At 43.9% G+C, this 13,702-nt stretch overlaps 2 protein-coding genes across 3 annotated transcripts; both read right to left on the bottom strand.

Moving 5' to 3' along the window:
* Window positions 1-2,402: 2,402 nt before the first annotated feature.
* On the bottom strand, window positions 2,403-6,473 carry toporsa (topoisomerase I binding, arginine/serine-rich a). Of its 2 annotated transcripts, none has more exons than XM_071407754.1 (2): window positions 6,380-6,473; window positions 2,403-5,613 (listed from the first exon to the last, which is right to left on the bottom strand). In XM_071407754.1, exon 2 carries the CDS (start codon window positions 5,602-5,604, stop codon window positions 2,869-2,871), a length of 2,736 nt encoding a protein of 911 aa, XP_071263855.1. In that variant the 5' UTR covers window positions 5,605-5,613; window positions 6,380-6,473; the 3' UTR covers window positions 2,403-2,868. The 2 variants fall into 2 exon arrangements, with proteins under 2 accessions (XP_071263855.1, XP_071263854.1); XM_071407753.1 differs by having other exon boundaries at window positions 6,241-6,442.
* An 843-nt stretch (window positions 6,474-7,316) lies between these two features.
* ndufb6 (NADH:ubiquinone oxidoreductase subunit B) lies at window positions 7,317-10,119 on the bottom strand. Its single transcript, XM_071407755.1, has 4 exons — window positions 9,737-10,119; window positions 9,244-9,336; window positions 8,680-8,724; window positions 7,317-7,479 (listed from the first exon to the last, which is right to left on the bottom strand). The coding sequence occupies exons 1-4, from the start codon at window positions 9,914-9,916 to the stop codon at window positions 7,414-7,416; spliced, it is 384 nt and encodes a 127-aa protein (XP_071263856.1). The 5' UTR covers window positions 9,917-10,119; the 3' UTR covers window positions 7,317-7,413.
* Between the last annotated feature and the right edge of the window lie 3,583 nt (window positions 10,120-13,702).

Genomic DNA, 13,702 nt, shown 5'->3' on the forward strand with positions numbered 1-13,702 from the left:
CACTACGCTGACAGACACAGCAAACCTTCTTGCCACAGCTCGCATTGATGTGCCATCCTGGATGAGCTGCACTACCTGAGCCACGTGTGTGGGTTGTAGACTCATGCTACCACTAGAGTGAAAGCACCGCCAGCATTCAAAAGTGACCAAAACATCACCCAGGAATCATAGGAACTGAGAAGTGTTCTGTGGTCACCACCTGCAGAACCACTCCTTTATTGAGGGTGTCTTGCTAATTGCCTATAATTTCCACCTGTTGTCTATTCCATTTGCACAACAGCATGTGAAATTTATTGTCAATCAGTGTTGCTTCCTAAGTGGACAGTTTGATTTCACAGAAGTGTGATTGACTTGGAGTTACATTGTGTTGTTTAAGTGTTCCCTTTATTTTTTTGAGCAGTGTATATATACATATATTTTTTTGGGGGGGGGCTTGCCTGTTTTGCATGTAATTTTGGCATTCATACGTGTCACATATCAGTTTGCAAACAATGTAAAAAAAAATATATATAATTGAGTTGATAAAGCCGCATTCACACATGGTCTCTTTTCAGTTTTCTTGAGTAACGCAGCTATAAAATGCAGGTGTTTCAGCCTAGCTCAGTGCTTTCTGTGGTGGGGAGAGCCAGTAGAAAATCGGAGCATTGCACCGTGATTGGCTCAGTGTTCTGTCACTCATGGAGACACTACCTCATCACCAAGTTTAAGTCCTTAGTAAGGGTAGACATCCAAAATTTCAGCCCTTTGGGTCCTGCCATGGAGTTATATTACAAGTGCCCTTCAAAGAAGGCTCAAGGTCATTGGCCACAGATAAAATTACATCAAATCATGTTATATGTAGAGTAGCTTTGATTGGACTGATCATGTCAACATCTTACTTTCATGAGTCTTAGATAGCAGTCATCATGAATCAAGTAGACAATCTACTGGCAAATCCTTTTTAATCCTTGTCATATGAAGAGAAATAATGAAGAGAAATTATAAATAAAATGTATCGGTGCTCATCGGCCATTGGACATAAAGATTACACAACAAGTTGGGAATAGCAAATTCAACAATGAGTCGTTTGGAAGGAATCAGTGGCTAACTGCAAGCAATGCAAAGTAACCACTAGCCTGCTATTCAATGGAGTGGCTGTGTCCCCCCCCCCCGAGTTCCTACCATAAATCCAGAGAATGCCAAACTTTGATGACAAAATTTGCCCAAAAAGGACCGCCGCGCCACCTTCATGTTTAAGTGAGCACATCACAAGCCAAGGCGAGTCCAAAAATGGATTGTATGCTGCTGCATAAATTATGTAATATGCAAGGGAGTTATGTATACTGTAGCTAAGAAAGTAATACTAAGTGTATATTGTGTAGTAAGCTGTTAGTAGCCCATGTGCCTCACCCTAATAATTTGGTCTAATTTCACCTCTTAATTTCACCTAACGTTACTGTTCTGACTCGGTGGTGCTGCACATGTAGCTTATAACCTGTTTTTGAGAAATGTCATCATCTAATATTGTAAGAGGTTTCATTGTTTGCTTATATGTCCCCTTTATTTATCCTATGGTTCTGACTTGGTGTACCGGGGAAATACTGTAAGAGCAGCCCATGTTCTGCATTATGTTGCTGTACATTTCAAAAGTGCTGAACACATAGTTATATTGACCACGTCCGTCTATGTCGCTCATTAATGTCTTAATCGAAATTACATAATGCCTCTTATCGTTCTCTTATGCCACAGTTTGTACATCTCAATTGTCAGTAGAAACCACATTTGTTTAAGCAAGTCAGCCATATCAGTCATGTTTTTTTAAAAGGCAGTAAATGAGGCTGAATGAACTGTTTCGCTGCCAGACAAGGCTCCACTGATAGCCAGGTGTAGCGGTGGTAAGGCTTCACTTCATGGTGCTGAAAAGAAAGCTCTGCTGTTGGGACAGCTTTATGTAGGCCCTAACAGTTTGTGGGCACCGCTTGTTGCCGTTATAGTGCAATTAATGTATTGTTTAGTGTTGTGTCTTTGCTGGCATGAATCTAAAAAAAATATTTTGAGTTTGCCCCACCAAGATTTCCATGCTAAAATCACCACTGTAGTCTTGTCCCTACAGCTTAGCATCATCTTATCACATCTCAAATGAAAAGCAGCCACGCCCACTCAGATAAGAAGCCTAATCTAATGGGGACATAAACACATGATACTTCTTACTATCAAGAATTTTGTTATTGCACCACTGGCAAGTTGATGTTCATTTATCACACTAGAATCAGCTTGAGTAACATGTTAGCATCTGTAAGGGCCTATAACTCTCATGCCATCCACATGAAAGGATGCACACTCAGGCAGTAACCATTACATATGTGGCCTCCAACTAAGAGCCACGGGCCAATGCTGACTTATTCAGGAGATCATATCAGCTGTTGATTTCAGTTTAAGAAACATTTATTACTATTTACAACTCCACAGTTACAACAGTTTTTCCCATATTGATTTATTGGCTAGTATAAAGAGCAGTTTTCCATCAGACTACATGAGCAGCTGGTAGAAAAGGTTTGGTTTCAACACAACAGTACAAGCTACATCAGCTTTATAGCCCATGTTATCCCTGAGATTGATGCATAGAAATGAATGACTGATAAGAAATGAGTTGAAGTATTTTATACAAATACTTTTTAAATGTAGGCCTTACAGACAGTCACTGTAAATAAGACAAATAAAACCCAATCTTTGACCCCTTTTTTTTTATACCTCATACAGCAAAGTGGCACATCCCAAATGAAAGAGCACCTTTTGGCAGAACAGTACATATCAAATATCCTACATAGTGATGTGTAAAATTAACTTTTAAAGGTAAATTAAATGTCTTCCTACATACCGGGGCCAGCATTATGATTCTTCCAAAAAATGACTTGTGTTGTCATTTGAAGGACTATGAGAGTTTGCCTCATCCGCAGAGGCAGATTGGGACAGAACCCCCTCACTATGTGTGGGTGTGTCAGTAGCAGCAGCAGCATTTAGAGGAGGCTCCGCCTCCAACACTCCACTGTCCAGACCCACAGGTGGAATCTGCTGTTCCCAGTCTTGTAACATGGACTCCAGCAGGCCAGAGTCTGCAGGGTTGCCTGTGGTGGTGGTTGTGCTAGGCGCTAGCACGCTGTTGCTAGTGCTGCTGCTTACCGGGCAGGTGTGGTTAGCATCGTTAGCGCCTGCGGCAGTATGTTGGTCACTGTCGCTGTCTATGGTGATGACAGTGGGCGAGTGTTTCCTGGACCCTGTGCGCTCTTTGCTCCTGTGCCTCTTGCCCTTCTTCTTGTGCTTCTTCTTCTTCTTCTTCTGGTGCTTCCTGGTTTGCTCCGAGGAGCTGCCCTCATAGATGATCTCCACGCTGAGGCTCCTGCTCCTCTTCCCCCCCGACTTCTCCTTGGACTTCCTGTGACGCTTCTCTTTGCTCTTCTTCTTGTCTTTCACATAGAACGAGGTGGTGGAGGAGGGAGGCTCGTCGAGGGCTTTGGAGGACTGGTCTTTGGGGGCAGGTTCCTCCAGGTGTCTCGATTTGTACTTTCTCTTCCCGCTGGGCTTCTCGTGACGAGACTTCCTGTGAGCGCCGGACGGCGAACAGGTGCTAGAACGACTTCTGGAGCGCCTCTTATCCCGCCGGTGGGAATCCGGACTCTGGCTCGGGGATGGGGACCTGCAATCGATGTTCCTGTGTGAGCTGGAGTAGTAGGACCTCCTCTCTGTGTAGAGCGTGGCACTGCTGTCCCTCTCACTCTCCCGGCTGTAGTAGTGCCAGTGATAGGAGTGCGACGATGAGTCGTGGCTGCGGCCTGATCGGCTGCCATCTTTATTGTCCCTCTTCTTCTCCCATTTAGTGTGGGAGCGGTCGCGGCTTTGGGAGCGTGACTGCCTCCTGCCTCTGGACAGAGTGCTGTCGCTGTTGATGGAGATGGCCGGGCTCTTGGTCGAGCGGCTGCGGTCGGCGCTCCTGGACCTCCTCCTCCGGTCTCTGCTTCTCGACCGTGGCCTCTCTCTAGATCTATCTCGACTGTGACATCTCCTGACGTCTTTTTCAGTTTGTCCTCTGTTTTTGCTTGCTGACTTACTGGATGATGTCTCACGTCTAATTGAGGGTGAGATGTTACGTCTCTCCTTGGAGCACGATACATCTTGCTTCCTTTCCACCCCCTCTGCCTTCCCAGGACATTGGCCTTGAGAGGAGGCGGGGCTAAGGCTGGTGAAGCGGATGTGTTGAGGCAGCCTGGGCACTTCGTCTTTGATCTCCTCCAGAACAGACTCCTCTGAGTCAGAGGACAGCTTGACCAGCTCCGGAGTCCTTTCAGCAAGGGGTTTTACAAAGCCCACGATGATGCAATCGTCATCGCCAGAGGAGGTACACGCCGGTCCGTCCTTGTCGGTTTTCACCCAAGCAGAGTCCGCAGTCAGGCGAGGGGCCTTTGGCTGTGACACTGCTCCGCACTCCTCCCCCACACTGCTTTCTGAGTCCGAGTCTCTGATTGATAGCAGCAGGGCCCTGGTGGGTTCTGTTGTGGAGTACGAAGGTCCGGGTGTCTCGTCGTCCCATGTTGACTGGCTCAGGGCGCCCCCGGACATGGGGTCCCCCGGGGGGTCCAGCTCCACAGAATCGCCCTCCTCCTCATCCTCAGAGATGGCAATCACCGAGGAGTTGGAGCTGCTGCCCTCGTCCGAGGACGGCGCAGGGCAGTCGTAGACGGCATGCTGGTCGTAGGCCTCCATGTTGAAGGGTGCTCGGGCGAAGTTGACAAACTCGTGCAGGAAGTGATCGGTGCGGGCCTGGAGGAAGGGCTGCAGCTCCTCCTGGATGGCCTGGTCCTCCATGTCATAGCGGGTGATGCGGGACATGATAATGTGCTGCACGATGTTGACCAGGGAGCCGTGAGCGCCGTACAGCACCACCAGCTCTCTCTTCAGCCAGGGCAACAGGCGGTGCAAGCAGGCCGGGTTCCTCTGGAAGAACTCCGCCGAGATGTCCCGGGAACGACCGCCGTCCCGTACGCTCCGCACTCGCACCCCTCGCCGGTAGAGCGCCCGTCTGAACTTGATCATCTCCTGCTCACGGAGGCTGCGCACAGTCCGGCCCTCGCTCTCTGCCCGCCTCCTGGCCGCCAGGCGCGCCATCATGCGACGGAGGCCTCGGTCCTGCCGAGGAGGGGGGGAAGCCCCCGTTAGGGCCTCGAACATGACCCCGTTGTCGGGGGGAGGGGATGTTCTTCTCTGGTCCTGCCGACGCGCCCCCGTCAGCGTGGTGCGGTAGCGGAACCGTTCCCCTGCGAAACTCCCAAAGGAACCGTTCTCCGTGGGCCGCAGGTCATACTTCTTGAAGTCCTTCTCTGATTGTATACTGTGATAGATAGAGTTGAATGGCTGCTTGCATAGCGGGCACTCGGCTTTGTTCTTGGACCACTCGTGGATGCAGCGGAAGCAGAACTTGTGCAAGCAGAGATCGAGGTAGGCCATGTTGTTGAATCGGTCCAGACAGATGGGGCACTTAGAGTCTGGAGACGCCTCGGCAGACAAAACATCAGAGGTCTTGTCCGGGGCACTCTTCTTGCGTAGCCGTAAGGTCATCTTTGCTGCTGCCATAGTGATAGTCTAGGGAAGAAAATATTGCCTCGTGTTAAACAGTGTTTTCAATAAAGAAGGGACACAACACAGCACTGACTTTGTTCAAACTTTATTTTCTGTAATATACTGTCACTAGCTAGGCCCATTGGCAGATGCAGAGACAACTCTTTTTGTAATTTTGTAAGACGAGCATCTAAACATGTTGTCATTATCCAATGTGTTACATAATCAGAAAACTATAATAATATAAAGATTGTGTCAGAGCCATTTAGCCACATTGACCATAGATCGCAAAATGAGTGTCAACCAATTTCAACAGAATCTTACAATTACCCCACCACAGTTGTGAAATTATAATAAAGCCCAATAACTTCCCATGTAACGTTATATTACTTGACCGTGTATTTTACTTGGTAAGGTTCATGTTAGCTAGCTCGATAGATAACATTAGCAGCTACGTTAGCTGTTCTGACTCATCTAGGGTTGGACAGTCAACACTCATAATGGTTGACTTTGGCCCCAATCTATGACCGATAATTCTGACAAGTAATTATGTATTCATGACATGTTTGTGAGTCTGAATTGTGATGAATGACTGCTTGGGTAAATTAGCAAAATAGCTTTCAGCTAGCCATCTTTCGTCCCTTTGCTTACCCCCCAAAAAAAGCCGGGGATCCGAGGCAAATGTCTAGGAATCCTGTCGGCGACAACACTCAAGACCTCTCATATAATCTTTTCATATTTCATTATTTCCATGTGTACTAAAGAGAAGTAAATTATTTTTGTTTTTTACCACTCTTCGGAGTTGGCCTCCTGTTTCATACCGTGATGTAATGCTAAAAAAAAATTTAAACGCAAAGGATTATGGTATACTGGAGGATGTTCACTTTCCGCTTTGGAATGAAGTACTTTTTTTATGGTCTCGTGCGCCACCTATTGTCAGTAACTTTTAACACAGAAGATGAATTAGCTGGAAATAAACGTAATATGGATATACATTAGACAGTGGGGTCCTAATAAACCATAGCCATCCATAATATACAAACATCAACTATGATTGTGAGTTTGGTTACACTCTTGGTTACTTGTGTCAAATCGTTTGCAAAGCTATTATAATAAACGTTTAAACAGAGGGTAGTGCGAACAGCCCAGTACATCACTGAGGCCAAGCTTCCTGCCATCCAGGACCTCTATACCAGGAAGGCCCTAATAATTGTCAATGACTCCAGCCACCCTAGTCAGACTGTTCTCTCTGCTCTCGCACAGCAAGCAGTACCGGAGCACCAAGTTTAGGTACAAGAAGCTTCTACCCCCAAGCCATAACACTCCTGAACACCTAATCAAATGGCTACCTGGACTTTTTGCATTGCCCACCCTCTTTTACACCACTGCTACTCTCTGTTGTTATCATCTATGCATAGTCACTTTAATAACTCTACCTACATGTACATATTACCTCAACTAACCAGTACACCCCTGTATATTCTCACTATTGTTATTTTACTGCTGCTCTTTAATTAATTGTTACTTTTATTTCTTATCCGTATTTTTTTTAAACTGCATTGTTGGTTAAGGGCTCATAAGTAAGCATTTCACTGTAAGGTCTACACCTGTCTTATTCGACGCATGTGACTAATAAAACTTGATTGAAACACCGGATCTGAATTACTCAAATAAATGCAGCACTCTTTCCCCCACATTCTTGTCCAAATATACATCTCTGACATGTATTAGTATTGTAAATATTATTTAATGACATATACATAAAGTTTTTACAACAGGGCAGGGACAAAAAGACACTGTGTAATTCTTTCAACTGTGTCTTCTTCAGTGGTGACCATGGCTCTCTGGGAGGTCTGGAACAACCTCTCCCGTCTCCAAGATGGTGTCGCCCTGAACACAGACAGGGAAAATTAACAGATAATGAAAGAGTCAGTTGCTAGATGTCCCTACTCTTTCATTACAAAGTCTAGGAAAGCTGTCTGGGAATCCAGGGCTTTTGTAGCTCAGTTGGTAGAGCATGACTATTGTAACGCCAGGGTAGTGGGTTCAATTACCAGGACTGCCCATATGTAAAATGTATGCACGCATGACTGTAAGTCGCTTTGGATAAAAGCATCTGCTAAAATACATTATTTTGTATTACCGTAGTAGGCCACAATTGCAGTGCAGTTTATATATAAGCTACACTGCAATTCAGTTCTTTACTGTAAACTGCCAAAGTGCACCATTGTGTCACATGCATCTGTAAATAAATCTATAAGCAATAAATCACATTTTATTGGTCACATATACACATGGTTAGCAGATGTTACTGCAAATGTAGCGAAATGCTTGTGCTTCTAGTTCCGACAATGCAGCAATATCTAACAAGTAATCTAACAATTCCACAACAAAACCTAATACACACACATCTAAGTCTGATATCCAGTAGTTCTTCCCGGCTGTATGTAATAACACTTAAGATTTTCTGGGCTAACAATGTAAGAAATAATACATAAAAAACAAAACACGGCAAAGTTTCCTAAGGACTAGAAGTGAGGCGACCCTCTCTGTCGGCGCCACCTTGTCCAATCATCAATACAAAAGGAAAGGGAAAGGGGGATACCTAGTCAGTTGTTCAACTGAAATGTGTCTGAAATGTGTCTTCCGTATTTAACTCAACCCTTCTGCCCACCCACTGGGTACAGATGGCAGTTCAACATCTACTTTTTATTTACATTTGGTTGAGTTGTCAACTAATATGAATTCAATGTGAAATCAACCAAAAATGTCACGCAGTCATTTAGGTTAAAAGTTGGGTGAAAAAAATACTAAATTCCCTTACATTAATGACTTTTGCAAAACCAATTAGTTTTCCATGTTGACATTTGCATTTTTCGGTTGAAATGACATGGAAACAATGTATGTTTCAACCTGTTTTTGCCCAGTGGGCAGTGAATCCACTGTAACACTAAGAGCCAGTTTACAGACACAGATTAATCGTAGTCTGGACTAAAAAGCACTTACAATGGAGATTCTTCATTGTATGTGCTTTTTCATCCAAGACTAGGCTTAATCGTGTTCCTATAACAACATATGAGATGTACTTACAGGGAACAGTCTGGGCTTCAGCTCCACGATGCCATAGGGCCTTTTCTGTGACAAACACACAAGCAGGACAGGTCAATGTTTTAGATTGAATTGAAGACTCTTCTATGACACATGCATGATACAACTTTCAATAGAGCAGGTATAGTGAATGAACACCAACACACAGGGCTAAAAACTGCAATCCACTACTGTATAATAACATTTCATAAATCGGAGCACAATAAACTTTGAAAAGTCAAGGTCAAACACATTATCAGTCCTCGTGACCATTAGGTCTCAGCCTTTTAAATCAAGACCAGTCTGTCTAGGCAGTAGGTCAGGGATAAGCATTAGGAATGCTGATTTTGGAGTGACACAGCCTGACATTTCGTGTTTGATTTAGACCTGGGAGGCCTGGTGTTTTGAATTTAACCAATTAGGCCCGTGAGGTGGTTGGAAGAATCCAGGTGGTGTCTGGTTGGGCCAAAATCCTCTAACACTCCAGGAACAGGTTTTCCAAACAACAACATTAGTACATGAATGAAAGGATAACAGTATTGTTGGTGTTGAATTGATTGAACTTACAGCAACATGATACTTCACGTAATAATGCACAACCCAGGCAGGGATCAGCAACCGGGTCAAGGCGAACACTCCACCAGTGTAGACTTTGTAGGTCTGGAAAGAGAGCAACACAAAGGGGACGTATGTCACAAATGTTAACAGGTTTTGTTGATTTCTTGCTGACAACAGTTGATGCAGTTTTTCGGTACAACTACTAGTAGCTATGTTACATTCAGGTTGGCAGTGGCACAGATAACGACTGGCATCACACCAAGCATGAGAATACTACTCAACTTGTCTGTCACGAGCGTCAGCATGCAACTATGTGGCTATGGTAACTAGTGACGACCCATGCAACTGGCTAGGCTAGCTAGTAAACAGTAACACCGACGTCTCAAAACAAAAACATAGCACGTAGCTATTACACACGCTAGCTAGTTAGTCATTTTAATCCAATTCACACAGCGTTTTTCGTTGATATATTACAATAAAATTGCCAAAATGATGAACTCACGTAAAGCCTCCACAGGGTCTTCGGTTCCAGAAAGCCAGCCCAGAATTTTGCCACCGGCCCAAGGGCTGTCTTTGGCAACACGGGCTCTCTGGGACTGAGCTCTTGGTCCTTCAGCCATTTCCTCCTGAGGTTTGAAATCTGCTCTACGCGGAGCTTTTCGTCTGCTGTGTAACCAGTCATGATTAAGAAGAGCTAGTTCTTATTTTTCTTGATATTCAACCTCACTACAATGACACCATGGAGGACACCGCCATGGAGTGCACAGCCAAAACTCATGAAGAAGAAAACAGTCAACGACAACGGTAACTACACATTTTCCACCTTGGCTGAGTGTGTGAGTGACATCTACGGGACTGGAGGAGGAAACAAAACAGGGAATATTCATGATCACTGATTTCTCTGATACATTGTGCAAAATATGCTACACACAATTGCTTACTACATTTTTTACATTCATCCAAAATTAAGGAAACTCTGTATTATGTATCCATATGCTTTTTACTAAAATGGTAAATGCCTTTGTGAATTATATTAAGATGTCATAAACAGTGAATGATAATGAGTTTTCTAATTTGGATTCGGTTGAAGCATTATAAACTGTTGTCACCATATGACCATTCTACCACTGTCCCGAGGGCATAAGCAAGTCCTCAATCAATTGTATTTTATAAAACCCTTTTTACACCAGCATTTGTCACAAAGTGCTTACAGACACCCAGCCTAAAACCCCAAAGAGCAAACAATGCAGATGTAGAAGCACGGTGGCTAGGACAAACTGTAATCTAATCTGTGCCCAGTATAGACTGGTGAAGTGTGAAACCTTAGCTATCATCAAACATTATTGCTTCAGAGCGCTTTTTCAATCATTAGTCATTACACTTAAAATACAAGCTGAAATGTTTGACATTTGTACATAATATGGGTTATATAAGGACTAGTTATAATGTGATGTATTATCAATAGTTAATGATACAGTATAGTCAACTGTCTTGATCATCAATTTGTTAAGCAAACTATATCAATGTCTTCTGAAATATAGTGGACTTTATCAACACATCCACAAAATCATTCATTCGTATGTGATGCAGAGTGTAACAGAGTAGGTCAACTAGTGTGTAAGTTGCGATCAATACATAAATCAATGAACAGAAATAGTGTGTTTACCTGACATTAGTACTACAGCCAAATATATTTGAGTGTTCCCTCCACTCCCCGTACTGGGTTGTAAACGAACATCCAGTCTTTGACTTACAACATGATTGCTTTCTGATGACGGACAGTGTCGTTATACTCAAGACATGAAAAATATGTAAAATACGGATGTTTTATGTCACTCATCAAATAAAACCACTGACATGTCCATCTGAAATGTCTCTCTTTTCTTATTATAATTCTGAATTTATTTCCAACTGACCATAGGCTTATATATTCCAAGTACAGAGGAAATAAAGGCTTGACGTAAACTCTGTTTAAAGTGGACTTTTCCCCATTGAAACTGATGTGTGTTGTCTTTGCATTTGGATCTGATTGAAATAAGATCTACTCCAAATCAGATACGCTGTGACGGCTTTACATGTGTACAGAACGCACCGAAGCATAAATCAATAGTGATTTATTTTAGTAGCATGTCATAAGAATTGGCAACATCCAACGAAAGATATGCACCAGTCCTGTCTATGAAATGCATTGGGAATTGTTTTCAAACCAGAGTCATTTAAATTACACAGGCCCCAAATGATGCATCATTAACAGTGTCATCTGCAGAGATAGTTTAGTAAACTGATAAGCCTTTCATCAGAGTACATGAGGATTTGCACAATATAGACTTATATCAGGCGGAATTCCGAGGCCACCAAGTGTACAGTAATCCAACCTGCAGCTTCTATCTAAACCACACACTAATAAAGTGTCTGTGGTGCAACCTAACCCAAGTGTTCCGTTCTTTGCAGGAAGTTGGCACTCGCCATGGTGAGTGCCAAAGAAACCACAGAAGGTTGAAGAGAGCGAACACAACCCCAATAGCAGTTAGATTAGGAGATTGGCCTCCCCTCCACCTTTATCAGTGTATGTCTCCTCTGTGTGTGTACAGCTTCTCTATGAGAAGTATATATATATATATATATATATATATATATTCATACATATTCAACTAACATCAAGGCGGTGACCCGTTCCTGTAGGTTCATGCTCTACAACATTCGCAGAGTACGACCCTGCCTCACGCAGGAAGCGGCGCAGGTCCTAATCCAGGCACTTGTCATCTCCCGTCTGGATTACTGCAACTCGCTGTTGGCTGGGCTCCCTGCCTGTGCCATTAAACCCCTACAACTCATCCAGAACGCCGCAGCCCGTCTGGTGTTCAACTTTCCCAAGTTCTCTCACGTCACCCCGCTCCTCCGCTCTCTCCACTGGCTTCCAGTTGAAGCTCGCATCCGCTACAAGACCATGGTGCTTGCCTACGGAGCTGTGAGGGGAACGGCACCTCCGTACCTTCAGGCTCTGATCAGGCCCTACACCCAAACAAGGGCACTGCGTTCATCCACCTCTGGCCTGCTCGCCTCCCTACCTCTGAGGAAGTACAGTTCCCGCTCAGCCCAGTCAAAACTGTTCGCTGCTCTGGCACCCCAATGGTGGAACAAACTCCCTCACGACGCCAGGTCAGCGGAGTCAATCACCATCTTCCGGAGACACCTGAAACCCCACCTCTTTAAGGAATACCTAGGATAGGATAAAGTAATCCTTCTAACCCCCCCCCCCCCCCTTAAAAGAGTTAGATGCACTATTGTAAAGTGGTTGTTCCACTGGATATCATAAGGTGAATGCACCAATTTGTAAGTCGCTCTGGATAAGAGCGTCTGCTAAATGACTTAAATGTAAATGTAAATGTAAATGTAAATGTATATATATATATATATATATATATATATATATATATATATATATATATATTACTTTTGGACTTTGACTCTTACAGCGTATTAGGAAAAAGTGAAAAAATAAAAAGGTTTGCTGCAGATGTAGGATCTTTATTTGATCACCCTGTTGCAGGAGAAGGAAATTAAAAACGTGTAGTGTATGTGAGGTTCAAAAAGGCTTCTGAAGTTTGTAATTTCCACTTTGAAAATTCAGACTTGATGTGTCAACCCCTACAAAAATGTCCATTAATTATAATCCACATAATAATTCTAATTTCCTCTTGCTGCATAGTATTTTCCTGCTGTAGCAAACTGTCTCAAATAAAAGATCCTGCATCTGTAGGTCAGAGTTGTTAGAGCGATAGTGCCATTGACTTAAGAGTAAAACATGATAAAGAAAACATTACAGTGGCAATCAAACCAGGCTCTCTTTAGTTGCATGAAAATCAATGAACCCATGACCCTTTCCGTGTATTTTTCCAAAACATTTTGGTACCCCAAGGATGACGCCCCATGCACAAGCAAAGGGACACACCCAGTTTTGATTTACAGCAAGGGGCTGGTTTTGCTACCGCCCTCCTATCAAGTATCACTCAAATACGAGACCATTGAAAGACCATCTCCAACTCCCCCATATGCATCAGACAGCACTGGGGGAACTGGCGTCTTCCACTCTCACTAGTAGAAGCTTGAACGATGTCCTTTACGGTGTTGTTGGGTCAGCCAGGGGTTCCGGTAAAAAAAATAACATCTTCCCTTGAAATGGGGTCAGGACACACCTCGAAGCCATTTAAATCAATGTCCAGAATTAGGTTCATAGGAGGTATCGTCATCTGTTGGACCAAGGTTAGACCCAGAGAGCTGATCTCCTTCTCTATATATTTGTTTGTGGTTTGGGTAAGGCACACTGTGTCTCTTGGCTAGAACCACAGGGCAGATGGAAGTGTTCGGGATGACTTTCATTCCACCTCTAGTAAGTCAGATCCCATTCTAAAGGGTACATGTCCATCTTCAACCTCCCTAGACTGTCTCCAAACCCACAACCAACCAC

This window comes from Salvelinus alpinus, chromosome 6 (assembly GCF_045679555.1).
Source record: "Salvelinus alpinus chromosome 6, SLU_Salpinus.1, whole genome shotgun sequence".
In the NCBI taxonomy this organism is placed as follows: domain Eukaryota; kingdom Metazoa; phylum Chordata; class Actinopteri; order Salmoniformes; family Salmonidae; genus Salvelinus; species Salvelinus alpinus.